Here is a 25,796-nt window from a genome sequence, read left to right as displayed (position 1 = left end):
TTCAGTTTTATGACTGTTCCATTTTTAGTATTAGGCTAGGATACCTACTAATCTGTACTAAAGGAGAACGATAGAAGGACAGTGAAGATTGTCAAAGAGTGCTAGCGTATGTTTTAATCATTGTCTTTCATGGTGGATTCTGGATTTCTCATTGAGCTATTTGCCTGTTTTTTCTAACTCTTGATAGTGCTGCTTTTACCAGGTGGTGGGGATTGTTTTTTCTTTTTGTTTCTTTTTCTTTTTTAATTAAAAAAAAGCTAAAGTACAAAAAACCACAAACCCAAAAGTAACCTTTTTTGCTATCTGATTTCCTTTCTGTTGCATTTTGTATGATACTGATGTTTTTTTCTCTGCATTGGTAAGGAATGAAATGTTTAATTGAAAAACATATTCCCTTAAGGTTTGGTTTTTTTGCTTTTACCTGAAAATGATGGCATAGGAAAGACATTTTTGAAATCAAGGGTTTCACAAGGGTTTCTGTCTCCTGAGTCACGTTTGCTGTGATTCCTATCAATTGAAATTGTTTTAAGTAGTTTTCTATTAGTGTTTTAATTTCTAATCATACATACTAAGGAGAGCTGAAGTTCTTGGTATGAGGTAGCTGCTTATGAGAAATCCACTGTCTGAGGCTGCCATGAGTCAGTTCTACCTGAGCTATTTACTGCCACTTCTTGGCAGCTTTCAGGCTGCTCTCTCCCTCTGTAGCTTCCCTTGTATGCAAAAGGAGAAATCCTTGTTGTCTGACAACCTTGTGGGTTGTTTATTTAAAAGGTGTAGCAGTTGTTGCTGATGGGAGGGCTGAAGCAGATCTCTTTCACAGTGTTTGTAGTTTGGTGTTTGATATTACTGCTCTTGCTTCTTAACTAAAGTTTTTCCATGTGCTGGTTCTATGGTTGGCCTTCAGAGGCTTTGTCTGAGTTTTGCAAGAGGACAGTTTTTGGTGGTATCTGCTGTGCTGCTGATGCTGCTTCTCTGTAGTGCTCTTTGTGCAGGCATTTGGTCTGAAATAAAGCTCTGACGTGTCCCTCTGTCCTGCTGCAGCACACCCTGCATTGCCTGGTGGGGCTAAGTTACAGGGGAATGCAAGTGGGTGTGAATACTGTGTGTGAATAACATGTGACTGAACCTGATTACGAACATAGTTCAGACACTTCAAGAATAAGTTGTTAGTGTATTATCAGGAATGTGCTTTGTGACAAAACAGTCAGTGGATTTTGAAATATTTTTTTTAAGAAGAACTTGTTAAGGTGAATTTCAAATAATTTCATCATTTTGAACTTGGAAGGATACACTCATAGTGAAAAATTTTAATGATAAATCATGTGTTTTTACTAGTGTAAAATGGGAATGTTGTACTGTCTATAAAACCAAATAAGGAAACCTATACAGTACAACTATGCCTTTTTTAAATTTCAAATGTCACAAAGCTGATCTAGCACTACTTGTTTTCTATCACTTCATGTAGCAAATTGCCATTTCCAGCCCACTGTTTAAATAGTCAGCTACTGGTATGTAAGAAATCCCATGGGTTTCGTGAGAATATGCTCTTGTGTTAATAAATCTATTGCTGACTTGGGACTTGAATCTGAAGCACAGCAATCAAGCCAGCAAAGATGTTATGAATGCTTCTAAGCTTGTTTTTTCCAGAGCATCAGTTGCTCTTTTCTCCTGTGGTACTGCTCCTCTCAGCCCTGCTTTGAGAACCAGGAATCATCCATAGCACACTGCTATCTGTCTTTGGGACTTTGTTGAGAAAGGGGTTCACTGGTTGCTAGGGATTCAAATGAACTTTAACCTCTTCTAAGGAAAGGAAGGCTGGTAATGATGAGGAGTCAAGGAAAGCTGAATTTAGTGTGAAAGTCTCTCAGGAACTGGGAATAAGAGAGAGAATTTTAGGAATGTCAGAAGATTGATATCCCAGGGGTAGAGGTGGGCTGTAAGACAGAGAAACAGCAGCAGCAGCTCCAGAGTGAGGTCTGACTCTTCTAACTTGCCTTAATTTTGCCTTACTTTATAGAAATTAGGTTGACCCCTCAGATTACTAGTTTATGGAGATGTCTCTCTTTTCATGGTTAGGATTTGGGGATTTTCCTGTGTGCGCTCCCCACCCATGCTTTCTTGAAGTGAAATAGTGCTCAGAAGGACATCTCATGTAAGCTGAGAGATTTGCTTATGGATCAGCCAGGTTTCTACTTCTTTCCAGTGCATCTTTAACACTTGTGCCTTAGAATCAAAATCAGACTGGATTAATACAGAGAACTTCGAACTGAATTTCCAGTGTTTGAATTTACTTACTAGATGTGTTGGGTAGTCTGAGGATTGTGTGCATGTCACATCTGTTCTTCTGAAGCCTGCATCAGTGCTGTTCAATCAGAGGTATCTTTTATCATATCTTACAGTACCTGTCATCAGCAGTGCTAGTGTTATCTGTGTGATGGTGATGAAATTCCCAATACAAGAATCAGCTTGGAGAGATTAATTGAAATACATTCCTTCCATATGGTTCACTGAATTCTAGATTGCAGCTCCTGAGCTTGCTAGCTTCTCTGCACAACAGATCTTCTAAGAGTGTCCTGATTGTTTATATACAGCAACTTTCCAGCTCTTTTGGGCTGGTTTTCCTTAATTATATTTTACAGTTGTGTTAGGCAATACAAAGGCAACTTCAGGAGATCATTGCTTCAAATACTGTTTTTATGATGGTCTTCCATTAAGCCACAAATAATTTTTTGAACTGTAACACTTCAAAACAAGGTACAGTCTCCAGACTGGAGAACCCCAGATTGGGATACTGGCCAGTGCTGTAGTTGAAGGAGCTGACTTTCTGCAGTGCCTCATAGACTTGCTATTATTCTTCTGTATTTTTAAGTTGGATGAATCTATTAAAAATTTTTGTGTAACATAACTAAAAAGAGGGAAAGAAGACTCCCTGGATCAAGGTCAAGGTCCATGTAATACAGTATTGAGTTGCACCAGGGAAGGTTTAGGTTCTGTATTAGGAAAAATTTGTTCACCAGAAGGGCTGTCAGGCCTCGGAAGAGGCTGTCCAGGGAAGTGGTGGAGTCATCATCCCAGGAGGTATTTAAAGAAATGTGTAGATGTGGCAAAGAGGGATGTATTTTAGTGGTGGGCTTGGCAGTGCTGGATTTAGGGTTGGACTCAATGATCTTAGAGGTCTTGTCCAACCTAAATGATTTTGTGATTTTCAAATGAGTAGTAGTGAATGATGAGAAACAACATGGTAGAGGATCAGATGCATTAGTTTGACAAAGCCTCACAATGTTTTGGGACTACTGGTAACTATTCCTTTAAGTCTTTTATCCCAATACTTCCTCAAAATGAATACTCTGTACTATAGATTATACTTTGCTTTTCTCAATATTTTTTTTGATTGTGTCTGTATGGTTTCTGAAATAAATGTTGTATTTGAGATGCAGAAACAGCAACTCAATATAGTTTATAGTTTCTAATTTATTTCTTCCTTTTCTTTGTGACTATTTTTTTGTGTCATTGTTTAACTGTGACTGGGTTTTGAGCTGCTGATTTTTATTTTTTAGTTCTTTTAATAAAAGGCATTACAATGACTGGCTCATTTTTCATTCTGGAGTGGTAAATAACTTGGAGACTACCATTGTGCATGCATAGTTTTCTTTTTTTTTCCCCCTCTACAAATGTTCCTTTGTTTTTATTAATGCCTAATTTCTCATTCTGTCTTACCACAAAATGGCCAGCTGTTGTAAGTGGTCATAAGCAGCTATTTACAGTCATGCCTAGGCTGAACGTTTTGTAAGGGCTCTTGAGTGTAAAGCATTATTTCCTTTTACAAAACAAATTAGTTTTAACTCACATGATAGCTAGTTCTACTTGTCCTGTAGGGACATCACAATTACTTAGGGACTGAGTGGGTTAGTGTTCATGTTCCCATCCTTATTTGGATACAGGTTCCACTTGTTGAAACATCTTTCCTTCTCTCAACATTCACTTCTGAGGATTTTGGTCCTTTTAGGAATTTCTTTTTGAAAACCATTTTCAACATGGTGTCATTTTGCTCATTCCATCAGACCTTTTTAGTCTGTCTTTAATAAGTGTCTACCTTTTTATGTTGATTCTTTGAAGCTGAATTCTATTGTAGCAGATTGTTTTCTGATTCCAGATACATTTCAATGCTTGAATAATTTGTAGTTACTGTTGAGAAACAGTTTATTATAGGAAGTTCATCTTTCTTCTGTTCTTTTTGTGCCAAAAAGCAATTGCTTAAAATTTCTAAACTGATTAAACTGTGTTGATTAAGTATCTTTTCATTTTGTACCTCAGTGTTCATATGAAGATAAATTAATCATTAGCCTTTAACACTACATTTCACCCTCATTTCAAGAATGTGAGTCATTATTGCTGTCCTGATTTGGAGGCCCGTCATGTGATCCTAACTATGTTTTACTCCTGAACTGCAATTTTATACTTGAGGATTTATACAATTTATATGCAAGACACTTCCTGTGGTTTGTTTATTCTGTTCCCCTGTGAACCTGATCTTTATATGTAGTTAACCTTTTTTTAAAAAACAGGCAACTCAATTCACTTTTCTGCTTTATTCATGTGACCTAAAAATATTAAAGTTGCAAAAAGGTTAGCTTTTGTAGGCATTCCTTTGGGTCAGTTTTTCCATATGATCTATCACTGATTTCTCATCATGGTTAGCCAAGGAGTCATTCATGCATTTGACTTCTTGTATCTGAAGTTATTTAAAATGCCTATGAGTAGAAATAAGTTCTATCACTTATTTTTATAAGTGCTATTACTTTGTATGCAATTTTTAAAATTATTATTATTATTATTTACAAGCAAAGTCTGTAGAATTGGTGAACAATGGCATCTTCACCTTGAAGGATAGCTGAACAAATTACTTTAGAAAAAAGTATGAAGAATATATATGAAGGCTTGTTTAAGTTTCAATAAGGCATAGGCAGATCCTACGCTCTGTAAACATATATGATCTCAAGACATTCAAGCAATTATAAGCTCTTATTTTATTGGAAGTTTATAGAATTAGTCTTTTGGCATGTCAACATGGCTACTTGGCTATTGAACTCTTTTTTTACAAGAAATTAAAAAATAAATATCCTCTTTTTATTGAATATGGCCTTCTAAATCAATGGTTAGTCACATTCTTTTCTTTAAAGTTTTTGTATTAGATATATAACTCTAAAATGCAATTTTCTGATATTCAAATATCAGGGGTTTGTTTTTTGATTCATCCTTAGTTCCACTTTCTCTTACTTTATGCTATATTGTTTGCCAGTTATAATAAATTAAAGAGCAACAGTGGTCTAGAATGGAGAAAGGTTGAAATATTATTTTTATACTCTGTCTTCATTGAGTTAGAACCTACTGACTCATTATCAGAGCAGGAGCTGTGTCAGGAGAAACTCAGATTAGAAATAGGTCTTTTCTATTTTGTTCCCTTCTGCTCTCTTCTGGAGAAATCCAGTAAAGAGATGGAAGCATCGTGGGTTATTATTCTTGCCGACGTCTCGGTATGTCCTAACTTTTTTTTCCTACTTGGATAATTAAATCTTACACAAGATCATTAGTCTTGCAAGATGTTTCTCTTCTACTGTAACAGCTGGCTAGGGAGTTGGAGAAGCTAAATTGCTCCCCTCGTTGGCATGGCCTCAGTTAGCTAGTAGCAAGAGGGAAAAAAAGCCAGACTAGCCTATTTTAAAGATTAGAAAGAAGACTCTACCTCATAATGTATGAAGGAATAACAATTGTCCCCTTTAGAGAAGGTAAAATTATAGTAAAAATACCTTTTCCTATTGCAAACAAAATTGAAGTAGAAAACTACATTATCTTATTCCTGGCAATCTGGTCTTTTCCCATCGGCAAGATTGGATCAAACTGGCTGCAACAAACCTTAAAGATGTCAATTGTTTCATAGAAAAGATGGGTTGTGTTAATGACTAGTAAGGGAAGGGATCCTCAATCAACTACTGTAATTGTGAAATTGTGGGTTTTATTTCATGCTGTTATTAGCATACTACTTAGTTATAAGAGTTAAAAATTTTCACTTTTATTGTTGTTGCTTTAGACTTAGCATTGCTAGGCTTGGACTTTTGTCAACATATGGATATTTCTAAAAATAATTCCAGTTTCTTATGATATTTCTGTATCTTCTGTCTTGGTTGGTTTAGGTTCTTTTTGTTTTGGTTTGTTTTTTCTTGTTCTTATTTTTCGTTCTTTTTCAGATACATTTTTCAGTAATGTTCAAATATGTGTTTTGACTGTAATGGTAAATATTTAGTCCTTTGCTTGCCAATTGCTAATGAATTTAAAGTTTGGGCTACCTTTAAAAAGAAAGAGCTAAGTATGCAAGACCATCTGCATTCAAAGTCAATTAGTTACTCTTTATCATTCCATTTTTTATTTAAATATCTCTCTTGATGCAGACAATTAGGTGTGCAACTATATTAGCTTTTGACTACATTTCCCTGGGAATTGTCTTATATCATTATAGTTCCAGTCTCTGGGCCATATAAATCATGCAGTTTGAATATATATGAAGTGGCAAATATTAGTTATCCCCTGCATTTTATATCCTACATAATTACTACCTGTAAGTCTTTGCTGGTTTGCTTTGCTCAACTTGAATCACTTAAATATCTTTTTTATACTTAAAAAAAATCTGGAAAATAGTGTTAATATTATTGATAGTATATCCTAAAAGTATACTCTTGAACTTTGATTTAGTTGAGGAGCTTTCAATGCTGAATTGTTTGCAGCTATCAATTACCTTATTTTGTGTTAGTTTGCAAATCATGGCAATAACTTCTGGGAAACTTTAAGATTTTATAATCACTATTCCATACTCCTTATGAAAAAGAAGGTTAGTACAGGTTATAGTTATTTACTTTTTGTTGCAGCTTGGTAATGTTATGTGTCAGCAGTTATTGCACGTGTTCTGTTAAGTAATTAACAGCTAAATTTCTAGGATAGTGCCAGAGTTGGTAGTAAAGCGATTTCCACCTGAATTTGTGAAGAATGGATGCTTTCTAAGTGACAGATCTTGTTGAAGACTTCTAATATGTTCTAGTCGAGTAAATGTGTCAAATTGATTTCATTTTCCATCTCTTACTGAAGCAATTTGGTGTTCTCTGATGTTGCAGTACTGCACGTCTGTGTCAGCACGGCACATGACATCTGTCTGATGCTGTTACAGGTTGTGATGCTAAAGTCAGGCTACATAAGCAACTAAATAAAGTACTGAATCATTCAGTGCCTGAGATTATAGTTATGATTAGTGTATTTTGAAAAAAAAATCTTACTTTGCTGAGGTCATACAGTTCCCTATGTTCAACACTTCCTGTCTGTTGGGAAATAATTGGTAATTTCTGCATTTTCCCATATGTGTATGTGTTTTAATGAGAAAAAGAATTTCTTCTAAACGAAAATCCAATTAACTATGAAAACTTTATATACGTGTTTCTTGTTTCTTAACAGCACAACTTGGAGACTATAATGCTTCAGTGCATTGCTCAGGATATCTGTCAAATTACAACTTTATACCGGAGCAGAACAAAGATTTTCTTGCCAAAGTAGAAAAACTACATGAGCAAAACAGGTAATATGAACTTTTAGTTCTCTCTCACTTCTTGAGCTTTTAAGGAAAAAAAAAAGTGTCAAAAGGCTGACTCGAGTTCTTAGTAGTTTCATTACAACAGCCAGTTGTATTTCATATAGCTTCTGTTAAATTAAATACTTGGGTTTATCATAGACGTGCTAGATTAATTATATTCAGAGTATGATGCTAATGTGTTGAAACATTTAAATAAACTTCTAGTTATAGCCTCCAGAAGATTAGTTAGCCTTAAACATTATTAAAGGTAACAATCTGGAACACTATACTAGAGTTTTGAGGGGTTTGCTGCATGAAGGACATTGATAATTATTCAAATTCTATAGATTTTTTTGTCTATATATGTTGAAAAAAACTCCATGATAAGCCATAACCATAATACACTTCGATTAACTTTGTGGTTTTACTCCCCTCTCCTGAGTGTAATACAAAGGCTGCAACAGATTATTTCAGTCAGTGCACTGCTAATTATTTTTTCTGACCCTGCTGATTTATCTCTTGTAAGACTGCAGCTTTGGAATTAGTGGTGTTGATCAGATACTTGCAAGCTGAATGCAAATATACCAATCCAGGAAATTGTCTGTGAGCAAATGAAATCCAAATCTCTGTAGACTTGTTTTCTCCGTCTGTATCTTAACTGCAGCAGAGCTAACTCCCTGCTCTCTTCGTTACTTTGATTTATACCCTGAAATATTTCCATTTTCATCTCTTCCTAATGTCCCTCAGCTTTTTTTTTTTTTTTCTTATCTTTCAATACTCTTGCTTTTCTCTCTAGTTTCTTTACTGCTATTGGGTGTAGTGAGTAGTTCTGAACTTCCTGTGTGCTCCCTAGCTGTCCAGAACAGGCATTGTCATTATGGAGCAAAAGAAGATAAGCACTGAACTCTTAACTCCAACTGTCCTTTCTTTATGTTGGAGATGCTAATCTGGACTGCTTTCCCAACAGTTCATGTTCAGGCACACAATAGCTGATGCCTCTTCTCCTCCCAAATTTATTTGCAGTTTCCAGTAGGCTCAGTAGTTTTTTGAGGGGGACTTTAAGACAGGAATGAATAAATCTCCTTGTCTTTAGGAAGCCATCATCTTGGTGACCACTGAGGGAAGTTGCTGAAGAGTCTTGGAGTGGCTGGGTTGAGCCCGTGTATTTAGTGCTGTGGTAGCAAGAGATATAAAACTGGTTATGTTCTGCAGAGGAAAGATCAGAAGTTAGCATTGGTCCAGACTAAGGTGTGGTGGGATGTGCTGGAAAGACTCCTTTCTTCCCTGGGTCCTTTCAGTGATACCAATGCTTTTGTTGTATATTTTGTTGGGTGAAGCCTCAATGGTTGAGAAGTTTAACTTCTGTATTGGAATTAACAGAGATGTTGGTAATTGAAGGCCTGAATAAAAATACTGAGTAGATTGGACTGGAAAAATGTTCCTTTATTGTTTTAACACCTCTTTTGAAACTTAGCTTTTAAGGCCAATTTAGTTCAGAGTGCAAGGAGAGGCAGACAAATTGTTTATCCTGGCACTATTTCTTGCATACTCCTTTGGCATTCACAGAGAATGCTTATGTCTCAGACATGAACTTGACTAGATCAGTGCCAAGAACATACTTGACAAGAATGGTTCTGGTGTTCACCAGAGCTGCTGGGAAGGAAAGATGGAAAGGAAGAGTTTACTTTTTTACCTTTTGAGAGAACATTGTTTCTTTGGAATGAGATTTCTGCTAATCTGGAATAAAAAGTATTGCTGTCAGCTGTATAGGTTATCTGTGAATTATTATTGCTTTGAAATTGGTATTCTTAGATTACAGTTTCAAAGCCAACCCTATAAACATCTGTCTTTTTTTCATTCTTTAGTGTTATCCCTTGGGAAACTTTCACAAAGGAAAAGACTTGAATTGCTGAAATACAGACTTGAGAAGTTATGTTCTGTCTTGTGTTATGTGTTACAACTCAGTGCAAGGTTTTTGTTACCTAGGTTTTATGTTGCTTTGCAAAATCTGAGGAAGTATTCCCTGAGTAAGTCCATGCCACACTATTCAGTGGACAGTATGTAGCTGTTAAGAAAGCAGCTATTGTCACATCGAACTGGTATAGCTTCAGAAATTTTCCTTCCTAAATCCATAGGGGTATTTTTTCTGTATGTAGTTGATTCTAATGTGGTTTTCTGCTGTGTTTTGCTTTGTTACATAAGCAGCCTGAGATCTTAGGATACAGATATTGTCCAAATTGGTAAGGTTTTCATAGTGCTTGCTTAGATCCAGCCATCAGTTTGAAAAGAAAGATGCACTTGAAACTAAATAGGATGCTTATATTTCAGATTATGTTTGTTAGTCCTTGGGTATCAACAACTATAAAAATTAGAACATCAGGACCAGTTTCCTCTTGCCCATTTATCTCACTGAATAATTACCATCTGCTTAGGGACCTGAAGGTTTCGTTTCACCTTTAATTGAGTAGGAGAGTGTAACAACAACGAGTTAAAAACCTATGTCTGTGCTGAGATATCTGTTGGCCCTTCAAGACTCAAGGCATGACTGGTCTGGTCTAGATGGAGTGTGCAAACTGAGAATTAAAATTTGCAGGCATATATTGTTAGTGTGCAGCAGACCTTCTGAAGAATGTACTTTGTCACATTATTTAAAATGACAGTAATGTACTCTTGCAAACATATTCAGCATCATTTTACATAACAAAATGACTATTTTGCATTGGTTTGTTTCTGTAATTTTCTGACACAGTGAAAGAGATAAGGTCTACTAAAGTTTTTCAGAATCAAGGTGACAATAGTCAGTGTACATGTTGAGCTGAGAAACCACTTTAGCTCAGGATTGTGACAAACAGCACTTCATTTCATCTTTGCTCTCTTTTTTTCTGATATTATGACATCTTCAAGGCACACTGGCCATGACTTTCCAGTTCAAGGTAGCTTTCACTTTTCTGCATCATGATATAATATTTCCTACTGTGGCTGTTTCAGAGCATTGTATTTTGACGGCTTGGCATTTAAAAGGGGGAATATTAGCTGGAAATATTAGATGCTAGAGTTCTTAACATAACTCAATGTTATGTCAGCTTTTTGCAGGTTGTACCTAAGCTGCATTTGATTAATGTAATTTTATGCATGATGTTTTGGAAATTCACCTAGCAAAGAGTTACTTTTACCTGTATTTATAGAATCTTTCTTGAAGACGAGAAGGTCAGATGCTTGTATGGCTTAGCTGCAGGAGAAAAAAATATTTTAGGACTTACAGATTTTAGGTGAACTCAGATGGCTTTTCCTTGGTGAGTTTCATAACTTTTAATCTGTTCTCTCCCCTTTATTTTATTAGTACATTCATGCTTCTAATCCTTCTTCTAAATGACTTCTTTCTGAGAGATTATGAAATACACCATATTTACAGATACAGCTTCCTACTAAAATGTAAGACTTTATAGGGGAATTGTTTCCTTATCCCTTTGAGCATAACAGATAACAAAGATTTTTCTAAAAAGAGCTTGTCCAGAATGGCTCAGGTAATAAAATCATGTAAAATTCACTCAATTTTTTGAGGGTACTTTAGCAGGGCCTTCACCAGTAAAGAAATCATGGCACTACTTAATGTTTGATTATTTCTTAGACACTGGACTTTGGCATTCTTCTGGTTTTATGCATTTGGAATAAATATGGTATAATATCTTTTATTTTTGACTTGTCTGTGGTTCCTATTTATTATTTTTTCCCTTCTTTTAGTGGCCTCAAGCAATCTGAAGCAGAGTCCTGCTACATAAATACAGCAAGAACACTTGACTTCTATGGAGTGGAATTGCACAGTGGTAGAGTATGTTTACATTGTAACTTTTACCTTGGAAAGTAAATTTGTGCTTTTTTAAACATTAATTAATAGGAGTCAAAAATTTAATATTTAAGTATTGATTTTATCATGTGTTATTGTTAATTAGAACTGGGTAATTTTTCAGTAACTTATGTCTGACATAGGTGCTGGAATTTCAACCAGCTAAGCTAAAGCTCCTCAAAAGTGTAACAAAGTTTTTATATGATAAACTATTTAGTTACTGCAGTATATTTTGCTTAATAATTTTACAAAGGTGTCTTAAGATGAAAGAAAATTAATGCCCTGTTTAGTGCTATTAGTTGGCAAGTGTTTTAAGAATTTTAATTTCTCTGAATTTCTAGCACATATTTCTTAAGTGTTAAGAATACAGACTTTTTTTTTGTGTGTGTTTAAATTCCTGTATTCCATAATTCCAGGCTAAATCTAAGAAGTATTTAACAGCTTGAGAGATGACCAATAAAAATGTATTTGTAATCTTTTAGATACAGGGTGTGCATTCATAAGAAACATGTCCTAGTATTTCACTGTCTACTGCTATTTAATTTTTTGACTACACTATTCATCTGAAGTTAATCCTTAAAATGCTTTTTTTTCTTTACATCCTAGTGTGCAAGTTACCTTTTATGCTTCTATGCAACAGTAAATTGTTTTGGTGAAAGGCTTGTAGTGTAAAAACGAAAAGAAGTGTACTACAGATAATTTATTTCCTAGGTGAAGATGACTTTTAGTTTTCTTAACACTGAGAGTTATAATGAAAAATTTCTTTAATGATGAGGAAGGAATAGAATGAATAGATTTGTTTCCTTAAGCATGTTTTCTTGTTTTTCTTTATGCTGCCATAAATAAGTTACTGTTGCATTGGATTTCTAGGAATTCCTAAAGTACTTCTCTATGAAGCCGCTGTAATTTCATTCATATTCATGAAATACAGTGCTCAAAAGTTAGACGCTTTTTTTAAGAATGGAGAAAAGTAGAAAGGAAAGGAAATAGTCTTATTAAATCTGACTTTGTATAGGTACCCTGTCTGTCCATTGGGTCATCTGTCATCTTTCTATTTTATTGAAGAAGCTCTTAGTGTTACACTTGAGATCACTATATGCACTTAACTTGATTGGATATTTGTCTTTTAACTTCTATTACAGCCTAGTATTTTGATAAGCCAGCTTGAGTGCTTAGACTTCCACAATGTGATCAGTCTCTTAATATTAACAAGATGTTGTTTCTGAAAGCTCTTCCAATTTCCATTATCTTTCCTGAGTGCAGGCCACTGAACTGCATGCAGGATGTCAGTAGTGGTCATACCAGTGCCAAGCAGTGAAGATGGTCTGCAGTGAGATTTCATTCAGCTGAAAATGTCTGAATCCAGTCCATCTTGCTCCTGTTTCAATTAAAAATAATAGTTTTATTGCAATTCAGTTTTTTTAAAGGATGAAATATTTGAAGTGATCTTTTTTTTCTAGCAGTTGAACTAGACATCTAGACATTTAGAGGCTGCTAGGAAGGAAATAGAAAGCAAACCAGAAAATATCATGCCACCTTTCAAATTGAGTTTTGATATCATTTGAATGTTGATCTTCATTCTTCCTCTCCCTTCCTTATCTCAGAATACGTAATGGAAAAAGACAAGTACCAAGAAGGATAACAATCATGAATGTTTTAAGGAAAAATAAGTGAATAGCATGGAGAACGTGAATAGCCAACAATTTTTTATTTTTTCCTTTGGTAATAGTCTATCCAAAAGGAGACAGGTTTAAGTAAAGGAACTTTTTCCATAAGACTGCAGTGGAACTGTAAGCACTACTTCTCATTGAATGGATGCCCAAGGTGAAATATCTATCAGGAGCAGTTAGGCAGTCACTAGAGACCATTAAACATGAAAGGAGCTTCTAAACCAAGAAATCCTCTGGCTGTAAATGACCTGAAGCTGAGGAGTTGTTAGTAGGGGCGTAAGTAGGTGTTGTTTGTCTCTGAAGTTTTGTACTTCCAAAACATCAGCTGCAAGTCAGTTTGGATTGAATGCCATGAAGCAAACCTCTCAGCCACCATGAGGTTGGTCTTGCTCCTGTAGGCCTGTAAGACGTTTGCAGTGAAGGTTTTTGAGCTGCTTCTTTGCACAGGCTGTGTCCTGCCCCTGCTTTGGCAGGGATGTTTACTGTGCCTCGTGTTATTCTCCCCCCATTCAGTACTTCTTTTAAATAATCCTTCCAGTTTTGTCACATCCCAGTGCCTTGACCAGATTTAGCAGGCACTAATTAAACTGTGTCTCTGTGAAAGGCTTTATCTTTCTTGATTCTGATGGCCTTGTTCCTCTTAGATTGTGCATGGCAGAAGAACGAGGTATCACCTTGCGTTTATACTAATGGCCCAAAAAAACAGGTGCTCCTGTACTGGTGGTTGAAAGTGGGATACTTTTGGATAATGTTTCTTGAAAACCAGATGAATGTATAACTTCCTTAATTTTTTTGTTTTATGATACAAAGTTAAATATTTAACATAAGTGTGAGCTTTCTTTTTAGCAATTTACTAAACATGCAGCTTTAATCTGAGCTCAGTTTTCATCTGCTTTTTTTCTGACGAAAAATCTGAACTGCTAAAATATTAAAAAATACAATAGTGTTAGGAGACTCAGGAGAGTGAATTCAATATTTTAAAACTATATTGATATTTCTTGAATTCCTAATCTCCTTTTCACTCTGGACCACTATCCCATCTGCTCAATAATTAATTTGCCATTAACTCATCTTTCATTTTTACTCAGTGAGTTGAAGATAGGAAATTTGTTGAATCAGTATTATTTCCACAGGTACAAAAATCAAGATGGTAATTATAAATGAAATTAAATGTAGATCAGTACTTAACTAGCTAGATGCCTGGCATGATAATTTTTTATCTTTATAACTTTTTTATTATTATCTTCTTCATGTTACCTGGTTTTTAAAATAAATATATGCATGTTATTTTTTTGTTGTGCAATTTAACAGCATGATATTTTGAAAGGGAAATAGCTGTACATCAATATCATATTTCATATAAGAGACCCTCTCTTTATGCTATTCCAGCATCTTGATTTTATGTTTCTTAGGCTCAGCACAAGAGAATTAATAATAACAAATAACATGGGAGATTAGTGATTTGAGGTGGTGCAGAGGAGGGTGAGGAATGAACTTTGTTCTGACAAATCTTCTGGAGAAAATAGAGTAGTTTAGCCTAATTAATCCCTATCAAGTGCTTTAGATAATCCTTTATTTCTGCTTAATCATTTCGATTTTCAGCTTTTACTTTTAATGCTGTTTTTTCTTCACAGTAGTGATTTTTTAAATGCAGAAACCTGGAGTAAGATCCAAGTGCTAATAATATAATTTTCTACCCTGCTTTACGTTGGCCATAGCATGGCAGATGATTTTATATATATATATATATATATATATATATATACTATGCAGATTATGTACTAGATATATGCAATAAACTATAGGCAGTTAATCTCCTGAATACCTCAGTGTTCTTCCCAAGTATTAAAATACAGAGATGTCAGTTCTGGATTCCTGTGTTATGCTTTGCAAATTAAGTTGGACTTTATTACACTTCTATTCAACTATTTTTAAAGGATTTATTGTAGACTTTCCACAGTATTGTCAGACCACATGCTACCTGTTCTATTTTCCTGTACCTTACTAATATAAAGAAATTGGGATTGAACGTGGAGGAGAGCCATATGTTAATTGAACCCAGAGTACCATCTAGAGGAACAACTGTGCTACTGAAGACTTCCAGATAATCTGTTACCATTGGCTGTCATTTAAAAGCAGTCTGAATCTGCTTTTGAGTAACACTTGGTATTTTAAACAACTGATTCTACTTACATGTGGATTTATGTATGCATTTACCTCTGTTTAGAAATCTGTGCAATAACACATTACTGTGTATTGATCATAAAAAATGAGAAGCCAAGATTCATAACTTCTTTAATATTAGTGTGGGTTTAGGCTCAAAATGACCATCCAGCATCCTCCTCTTTGCCTTTTTGTTTTGTTTGTTTTAACTCAAATGTTTGCTTATATGGAAGAATTCTCTTGAGTAACTCAGTACCTAGAAAAGATAGTAAATTTATGAATTTTTTTTTCCAGTTGCATGCGTTACGCTCATGCACACCTTTTGGTTTAGTTAATAATGGATTTCATTTAGTGTATTAAATATTCATGTACACATGTGTATTTCTCCAACATATTCTCATATGCAAAATTGTGGTCACCTCCTATGCAGTCTTTTTTGGTAAGACCTTTTAAAAAAAGGAAGGATTTATTTCCTCTCTTTTTAAAAGAGCATATAATCAGGCAATTTTTGTTCAGCTCCCAAAATTCTGTAGCATTTACCTGACTAATCTTGGGAAGTACTTCAACTTCTTTCCTGAAGTTAATAAGGCTAGACTTGCAAATTTTCTCTTGATACAGACCTAAGGAACATCCAGGGTAGTAGGATGAACATTACAACTTAATTTTAGAATATGTAATAGACAACATCAAAGGAAAGAGATAGGCAAAAATCAAAACTCAAAAATGTAATTGATATTTTTTTCCTCAAGTGTAGCAATTTAGGTAGAGAAAGCTTGAAAATAAATTTATTATTAGATAAATGTGAATGACACAAACTGCATCTGTGTTCTTACAGTATTTTTCTTTTGTAGGATCTCCATAATCTAGATCTTATGATTGGGATTGCATCCAGTGGAATTGCTGTATATAGAAAACTCATCTGTACAAGCTTCTATCCCTGGTAAATTCCTTTATTGTAAAGAAATATGTTCAGTTTTTTCAATCTTCATTCCATTTACTTTCATATTTATACCAAAGAAGCCTACAATACATATATTTGTTCTTTATGGTATATTGTGGTATTTTCTTGTGCTTAGATAAAAATGAAAACTTGCCTAGGCTTTTAAATCTTTAAGACTTTTGAAGTCCTTGCATTGTGTAAAGTCTTGATCAATTTAATTTGCATGCAGGTATGAGTATGTGATTAGGAGGACCCTGTGATCTTATAGATTTGCTGCTGTTATGCCCAATAATACTTCTCTTTAATAACAAACAAAACCAATCAGTATTGCTATTAAAGCTCAGCCCCCAATTCAGTCTGAATTAAGTTCAGTCTGAGCTTTTTAACATGGCATTCAGCAAGAAGACACTTCTTGGAGTTGAAATGTAAAATGAGTTATTCAGAGTTTCAGATTTACAGGAAATAGAATAATATAATTTAGACCTTTTTAAATCTCATCAAATATGGGTATATAACATTAACAAGCAGACGAGAGACCTTCACGTTATTCTCTGATACATAAAACATTAGAATGCAGAACTGTAGAACATAATCTCTGCAAAGAAATAATGTGCACAAGAACTCTAATGTGAATGACATAAGAAGCTATATTTTTTTAAAGTGCTTTTGGGCTTTATTAGTTATACCATACTAAAAATTATAACCTGAATTAGAAATTATATGGAGGTCAGGCATTTTCTTAAGGTTTTTTTGGATTGGATCAGAAATAACTTTTTTTCCAATCTTTCATTTTCAAAAGAAGTATGAACTTGTTTTTTTATGCTTGATAAAACTATAGCTTTGTCATGTTAAATATGAGTTCTTTGTTAAATTTGTAACAATTTTTCTGTATAAGTTTTTTGATATGATAGTACAGTGTTCTTAATCATGACAGAAAAATGTATTCCAATGGGTTGTACTTGCTTTTTGGCCCTTAATTATGCAAAAAAAAAAATTAGCTCCCTAGCTGTATTCTTTAAATACTAGTGTCATCCCATCATTTCATTTATGAACCCAACTAAACAGCTATTTCCTATTGAAAAGCAATAAAATCAGTTTCAGTTAAAATTCTAGGGGAAAATATACTGCATTGTTTCTGGATTTTTTTTTTATTTTTTTTTTCTTTGCTGTGAGTTGCATTTCAACTCCCTGGGATATACTGCAATCATCCTGGATAAATGCATGTCAATAATTATGTTCTCATACAGCAGCACAGTGAGAACTTGTATTTTTCCATTTCTAATGCAATTGAAGCATAAAAGACTTATCTTTCATCTTTTTGCCTTGAGTACTGTTCTTTCATACATCAGCCTTGCAGCTTCTTTGAACTGCTGCAGGTTTTAAAAACTGCCAGCTGGAGGCATATTTTCTGTCTTCTGCCAGTCTTGTTCTGCCAACTTAGGTGACCTTAGTAAGACATGAATGGATAATAGTTGTTCCAGAAAACCACAGAGTAATGACGTTTTAAAATCTGTGACTATATGAATTTTTAGGGAAGGGAAGGGTAGTTTATAGCACCCAAGACAAGAGGAATGTACAATTTCGTATGCTACTTTTGTTCCTGGAGAGCACAGAGGAATAAAACACAGATGCTAAAACATTTTTCACAAAAGCCTATTCTCATTTACAGAAAAAAAAAATTGAGGGAAATAAAATCCACAAGTTTTTCAGTTCAAATAATTCCCACTCTAAAATATGAGGTTTAGGCAGTAATATTTTCTGGCTAATGCAGTTGTTCCAAGCTTTCCTACTCACTCACTCTCCCTCTCGCTAAAAATTTCTTTTCATCTTGAAAGCAAAAGCTCCCTACACAGGGGCTAATTTTTTTGATATTTTATTTCCAACATCTTGCACGATTCAATCATAATTCTTTGTGCAGGAATGGTGTTCATTCCCTGATCCCGCCAAAACAAGCAAACACTGAAAGCCACCAGAGCAGAGTTCCTTGGGATGTATTTGTAGTGTGGATTCTCACTTTCATTTTATATCTCAAAGCAGGATATATTTCTGTAATGCCTGAAGTGGTACTTGTTTGGGCTCTTTATGTAACACCATTTGTATCGAGTGGTTTTTCCTATGGACTGTGCAATTCACATTCACCATTAACGAGTTAGAACTCAAGGTGGCAGCAAACACCATCAAAGCACTCTTTCCAAAATTTTAAGTGAAATACTCTGCACTGGATGACAACAATACAACTATGCCATATGGTAGTAGTCAAAGGGGACCAAAAGTTTTCAGGAACAGAGGCAGTGAGGGAGTTCTGCCTTGGCAAAAAGAGGCTTTTCAATCAAAGCAACCTACATAAAGAGCTGACTGATCAGTCAGCGGCAATGCAAGTCAAGATAAGGTTTAAAAAATAGCTTTGGATTTAATGCAGTATTTTATACACTCTGCAGAGTTATTCTCAAGGATACTTAACTGTTCTGTGGTAATTTCCAAATTGATTTTGCAAGTAAAATTTTAATGGCAAAACCAGAAATGCTCTCTATGTCAGCAGCAACTAGTTATGTATTAAATGCTTTTTTTGTGTATGCGGTTTCACTGCTTTGAAAACTTCAGAGAAACTGCATGAGAAATGCGTACTACATTGCTAGTTAAAACTTGGAAAACAACTATCTTACATAGAAGACAGAACCTTTTTCAGTGGCAAAGTGTATACTTTTTTTTTGCTTCAAGTCACAGTTACCAACTGTTAGTACTAAGTACAAGACTGCCAGTTTAATCAAAAGTTAGTGATTCTGTGGCTGGCCCACAGAGTAACAAATCTATTTTGATGGTGGTGAATGATAGGAAGATAGGACTCCATCATTTGACTCCATCAAAGATCCATCATTCTTAAAATGCTACAGCTAGGGAGTGTTTTATAAGTAAACCGTGAAATTTAACGATTTGTGAATGTTGCATAGTCACTGGATAGATCATTGGTGAGAAAGAAGGGACACTGAGCCACCAGTTATAATAATAGTAACTGCACTCCAGTAATATATTTTTTGGGTATGGCATCTTGAAGAATTTGTTACGTCTAAATCCTTTGACACCTTAATCTCTTGGATCTTTTTGTAGATATTTCTAGGTGTGAACAGTCAGTCAATTGTGGGCATGACATTGCAAATGATTTTTAGTTATTGTTAAATAAAAATGTCAGTGTTGAAAATATTCTTCATGTCTGAACTAAATAGGTTTAGTTGTACTTTAAGAAGAATGAATGGAATTGAGAGGGGTATCTATTTAGGACAGTGTCAAAATAGAGAGGCTTAAAGCCATGCTTTGGCTTGAAGTGATTATATGATCATGTAGTGAATCGCGGTTTTGGTGGGGTTTGGGGGTATTTTGGTTTTGTTGTTTTGGATTCCTGGTGGTTTTTTTAGTTTTCTCAGTTTGTTGGTTTTGGAGTTTTTTTAATTAAAAAAGAAAAAAAGCAGAGTATAGAGGAGAGATTTAGAGAGTTTTGGTACTTTGGGATGCTGTTTCCCCTTTTGTTGTTGGGTGGGAGGTTTTTTGCTTCATATGCAAGGTTAGTTTTCTGTGTCCTGCATTTTTGCTGCCTTCATGTTGGGGTAAGAGCAGACCATGACAGCAACTGTGTAAGCTGAGAATAACTCCAAAAACTTGTTTGTTGAAGTTTAGTCTAAGTTAAGAAATGTGGTAAGAAAGAATCAGAGGCACAAAACTTGAGTGATACTAGTTCAGGCAGAGTAGCACTACAATCAAGGAAGAATTAATATACAATGAATTGAAACTCAGTAAATACAACTAAAAATTTATATAACTTGTCAGGTAGTTCAGAATCAAAACTTTTCGATGAGCAATGCAGATCACTGATGTTTGAGGTAGCAAGTTAAATGACACAAGTATTTTAAGAGTTGTCGTAACAGGATAAGTGAATATGATTTAAAATTTCCATTCTTTTTCCCGCCAGTTTGTCTTGTCAAAGAAGGATGTTGAAATCCCTCTTTCTCTGTGGTTCTGTAATTGATGGAGAAGAGCATTTTCTGAAAATGGCACACACTGTTTTCCACCTCTTGTGCAGGAAGACAAATAGATAATTCCATGAATATTCTTGTTAGTAACTGGCAAATATACTCTCCTGCATCTGTGAAGGATGTTGCCTCTCCTGTGAGCAGTGGGGAATGAGTTTTATGCCATCCCACTTGTTGAGAGTGGTGCAAAAACTCTGCCAAACTGAGAGGACTTTCAACATAGTTCATACCTGATATCTAACATGCTGTGGAGCATCAGTTCATGAAAGCATTATGAGACTTCTAGCAGTAAACTTACACAACCCTTTCATGATTTTTTTTTCAAGAAAATATGACTTGATCAGATCTTAAATAGGTTTCCTTAAGGCATCCATAAAATTCCAGCTTTTCCAGATCAGAGATTTCTTTCTCCAAAAAGTTCAGGTTTTCAGTTCCTGAAGTAGAACTATTGGAGAGAAAATTTAGGTATTTTAGACAATGTTTTACTGTGGGTAGGTAGAAGTTTGTTTAATTTAGCAAAACTGATCAGCATATATTTAAAATGAAACTTGCTTGAGTACCAATTCAAATTGTAATCTTTACCTCAGAAAATATGTATTCACACTGTGTATATTTTAAAAGAGGGTGTTCAGTTCTAAAATTTCCACACAAATTACATAGCAATGTTAATGAAGTGAAAAATATATTAACACTCATTCTTACAGTTTTCATCTTTCTAAAATTATGATTTTTTTCTAGAGGTTTTGTTTAGTGATTAGCACAAGTACATGATATCTTTCACATTATGAAACCAATTCTGCAAAGCCTCTGTGAAGTTTCAGTTGTTTGAAGACCAACCTTATCATGTCATTAGGGTCTTAAATTTTATTCCTTTAGTCACAGTTGTCATATGACTCTAAAGTTATACAAAAGTTGACACATTTAACATTTGTGCAGCTTAGTGTAGATGTCATCAAGTTTTTTGATGCAAGAATAGATTTGGTGGGAGAGAACTGCTGTGAACTATTTAAAGATTAAACGAGGACATCTATTTGCCACTCAACACAGGAGATAGCTGCATATTATTCATTGAATATTTTACAGCTATAATCTTTCAGGCTCACTGTATGCAGTGTTATTTTTTCATTGTTTTATCAGTCTTGTTTGGTATTTCATGGCTGATTTCTTTCTTTTAGGGTGAACATATTAAAAATTTCCTTTAAAAGGAAAAAGTTTTTTATACAACAACGACAAAAACATGTAAGTAGTCCTCTAATTTTGTTTTGTTCAAATGACCATATTCAATATTTTATATTGAATGTAACCTACAAACTGGTGATCAAAAGACTCTGTTGGGGTAATTTGCCTTTGAAACTGTTTTGTTAACTTGATCTTACTACTCTGGTCTGCTTATTCTGTCTCTTTTTTCCCTTTGTTTCTTTTTCTCACACTGAACCCCTCCACTTTCAGTCTGTTGGGCTGTATCTTTCCCATGGAGATTTCTTCTCCCTGGGAGACTTTGGGTAAATGCAAATCTCCATCCTTTCTTCAGTATTTATTAACGTAGCATATTTCCCCTTTCTCATCAGCATCTGCTGCTCTTTCATTTGTTGCTCTCCCTGCCCTGTAGAGTTCCTTAATGCAGTGAATCTGCTAAACAACTGCTTATCCCATCTAGGAGGAGTTTATGAGGTCCCTTCAGCTTATGGGGCTCAGAGCTCAGGAGGAAAGCAAGGCTTCTGGAGAAAAGGAGAGCTTTGCAGCTGAAGAACATGAGGTTGAAAAGGGGAATAGCACACCTCCTGCTGTGTGTAACATGGAGGGCTTTAGAAGTTGGCAAATTATGTGAAGATAATTGATAAAAGTAATGTAAAATTTTTCAAGAGTAAGGACTTGGCTTCTGTTGGTTGTTTCGTGCTCTTTGAAGAACAAATATTAGTCTATTTATTGGGGGAGGAGATCTTGATTACTGATTACTATTGTGCTGCCACAATATGAAACAAAATAAGATATCTTTTTACAAAGAGTATGGATTTAATATGACAAAAAAAAAACCCTCAGAAACTAGCAATCAGCAGATGTATAAATATTTTAATTCAATTGAGGACAAAACTTGAGAACTTAGTAAAAGGTAAGTGTTAACTTGTACCTAAACTTCATGAAGGCTCTTTCTGGTAGTACACAAGGCCTTAAATTTATAGAAACTGTGTTACAAGACCACCTCTTGACCCACATAGATTAGAAGGTCTGCTGAACACAGATTTCTAGGGAGGCCTTTTTTTTACCCAAAAGGAAAATGTTTTCTTCCTTTCTTTCCTTTATGTCTTTTTTTTTTTTTTCCCCCCAGTTTTGTGGGCTCTTTGAAATTTGAGGGGTGTGCAAGTATGTACATATTACTTTTTAGGATTCACGTTTAAACAAAGTTAGTATCCAGAGACAGTGTTACTGCACTAATGCTTGCATACACATGTAGCATGCACAGTGTGTGTCCTTACACACTCTAGGGGGATCTTAAGCCTTTTTTACTAGCTGTAAGTTTCTAAATATATTGTTTTTATGCAGACATGTCACAGTCTGTTCATGTATGTTTCACTGCATGAAGAAATGAGTGGTTGATAAACCATTCTACTCACTGTGAGTGTAAACGCTTGTAAGTAGTAACTTTACTCCTGGATTTGACAATTAAAAATTCACTGATAAATAGTAATTTTAAATATATAATAATTTTAAAATCTTAATATTTTCAAATATACAGCTAAGTACAGGCTTTCAGACAGCAGTTTCAAATGTGTCTGTGAGAATAAACGTAGTAACAGAATTCTCTGAGAATGATTAATAAAACAGGGTTTGGAAGTCGATGAATTCAAGTCCCTTCCAACCTAAACCATCGTATGATTCTCTGAAAATGAGTGTACTCACAGTGGTTTTGGAATCTGGAAGAATGAAGTGTCAACACAGAACAATCTGTGGACTTTATGCAAAATACGTATGTGGATTACATAAAGACTTGACTGCTGTCAAAAGTATAATTTTTGTCTCTGGAGACCTGTGTCACTTTTGAAGAGAGTAGCAATCTTAATTTGTTCAATTAAACATTTGAAAGATGATGACAGTTCAAGGCCCTTGATTCTTTTACCTTGCCTTCTCTTAAGTGATCATCTTTGTTTCATAACCTATGGAGATGACAGTAATGCACACAGTGTCATGCTTAAAGAGCTGCAGAACTCTAAGAAAGTAAGGCCAGCTGTGTGACCTTTTTGATCCTCTCAGTACATAAGAAAAAGCAGACCAGGTGTGCCACTAAATCTGTGGATGCATCCATCATTGTCAGCCCCCTTTGCTTGAAATTTAGGGCATCAAGTGTGCAGTACTCCAGTGGTATAGCTTGGAACCTCTTGCTGTTGCTGTACAGTGGGAGAGAGGGAAGTGGAGTCCTAGGGGTTTCACCAGAAGAGTGGGATGCTTGAGCAGTGTATGAGGGCAGATGACTGCACTGGTGTCAGTCTTTGGATTGTTCAGTTTTTTGCTTGGAAATGCAGAAACAAATAGGTAAATGAATGTGAAAGTAAAGAAGATGAAAGAATGTGGGGAAAACAGAGTAGATACTGTATATTCATAGATGAGTTTTGACTAAAGATGAGATAGCACTTCTATATTTTGTATGTCATATGTAGATTCTTTACAAAAATCTACAAAAAGTTTTCAAAGGCAACGAATTTACAGTCCCCTGGGATGTGCCATGTTTCATTGATTTATTTCTTTTACTCCATTTTTCTTTCCTTACATGCCTCTTCTGAAAAACCAACTTACCTTATCTCACTCTTTCCCTTCTACTCACCTTCTCTTTTACCCTCCCACTGCTCCGGTCTGTTGATCAGCTACTTGATTAGGAGTGTGCAGTATTTCTGTTTCTACTGAAGAGCCAAATAAGGACTGGGGAGCAAGACTGATGAATCAGTGAATGTCTGGTGCTATAGAAGCTCATGACATGTAGGCTTAATGAAGGGTGCAGGATTTAAGGTAGGAATAGGAACTCTGCTGTTTACAGGCAACATTTTGTACCTTTCAGAACTTGTATTTTCAATGTGCCTATCTAATGCTTAAAACCAACTTCATTTGCTGCATACTAAAATATATATCTTTACTTTCTATGCTGTAGATATTTTCAGATTTTCTGTTAATGGAGTAAGCATACAACTGATGCAGAAGTTCTTCCATACGTAGAACTAGCCAGACACTTTAGATATATGGAAATTGTTCCCTTTACCTTAATGGCCTTAAATTTCTCTAATCCTCATTTTTTGATAATCATTAAAATGCCATTATTTTTGAACCTGAGTTGAGAAGTGTGAGGGGCATTAGATCCTCGGATCCCACTAGAATTCTGCTCACCTTGAAAAAAATACACAGATTTAACAGCAGGTCTTGCAAGGTGGCCTGTTAGTGAGGCATATTGTTATTAACAGAAGGGTATGTTAATGTAAAAATTGAATAAATTTTTGTGAAACTTCTTAAAATATTAGTCCTAGCTTAAATCCATGTTAAAACTTTCAGCCTACTTAAAAGCTTCTAAGAAGGTTCTGTGACAACAGAAAAGTACTTGTAACAAGCAAAATTCATTCCTGTTTTCAAAGCTAAATTTAAATACAGAATATTAGGCGTACTTAATTCCTTATCTTTGTACTATAGGTTTTTAATGTAATTGAGATGTTTGGATAAAATAATTTTTGTGGCAATTGAAAGGCCGGTGCTTCAGGCCAACAAAAATATATATACATTTCTTTTTATTTGTCTGCTGGAGTAGTAAAACACTTCAAGTGGCATTCAACCAACAGGGAGTATGTCAAAAATGGCATTTGCCATTAAACCATTGTGATGTATGCTTTATATAATTGAAATTCTATGAAAGAAATTCTGTGTTTAGATTTCACTATGCTTTCCTGCTTTATTTTACGTAACTACTTAGAAGCAGCTGCGGTGAACTGACAAAGATGAATTGGTTCCAGTATGCAAGAGACTGAAATAATAAACCCACATATTGAAAATACTTCTTAAATGCTTTAATAGATATAGGGTAAACATTCCTGAAAGATTGTAATCAGTTAAATATTTTTCAGTGTTTAAGTAAAATCAAGAGGCAAATCTTCTTCAGAGTCTTACTGTTTTTCTTAAAAGCATGTCTGAAGCCATGGATTCTCTGAACTAGACATGAAGTAATTTGCAAAATGCAGAATTGGTCTCAGATATGTGGCATTTGTAAAATGCTACCTAGAAATAAGAAGAATAGAAGAAAAACAGATTGACTATTCCAGCCAAAATGGTTTGTAGTTACTTCCCAATAAGATTGTTGCTGTGAACAAGCAAAAGGTTGCCTGTCTAATTATATGCTGAGATGTCAAAATAATTTAGAAGAGCTGGAAAAGATGAGTGATGAAATCTTGCATTTTTTCACTGAAATGCTGAGCTGTGCTGCCATTTGTCTCAGGTCTCATGTTACCTTTATTTCTACTCTTTGCTTTGCTCTCATTTCACTTTCTTTCCATCAATAACAAGATTAACTATTTAA

At 34.9% G+C, this 25,796-nt stretch overlaps 1 protein-coding gene across 2 annotated transcripts in view; it reads left to right on the top strand.

Annotated features, from left to right (window-relative positions):
- Positions 1 to 25,796, top strand: part of PTPN3 (protein tyrosine phosphatase non-receptor type 3) — a 125,787-nt gene that overhangs the window by 46,333 nt on the left and 53,658 nt on the right. Inside the window, exons 8-11 of one of the 2 annotated variants that reach the window (XM_014880504.2) lie at positions 7,498 to 7,618; positions 11,354 to 11,441; positions 16,141 to 16,229; positions 21,427 to 21,490. In XM_014880504.2, the coding sequence (XP_014735990.1) occupies positions 7,498 to 7,618; positions 11,354 to 11,441; positions 16,141 to 16,229; positions 21,427 to 21,490 (362 nt within the window). Of the gene's footprint in view, positions 1 to 7,497; positions 7,619 to 11,353; positions 11,442 to 16,140; positions 16,230 to 21,426; positions 21,491 to 25,796 lie in introns of those variants that run through there. The other variant, XM_088171701.1, reaches the window with a different exon arrangement.

This window comes from Sturnus vulgaris, chromosome 1 (assembly GCF_052056855.1).
Source record: "Sturnus vulgaris isolate bStuVul1 chromosome 1, bStuVul1.hap1, whole genome shotgun sequence".
In the NCBI taxonomy this organism is placed as follows: domain Eukaryota; kingdom Metazoa; phylum Chordata; class Aves; order Passeriformes; family Sturnidae; genus Sturnus; species Sturnus vulgaris.
This window is presented reverse-complemented; position numbering and strand designations above follow the sequence as displayed.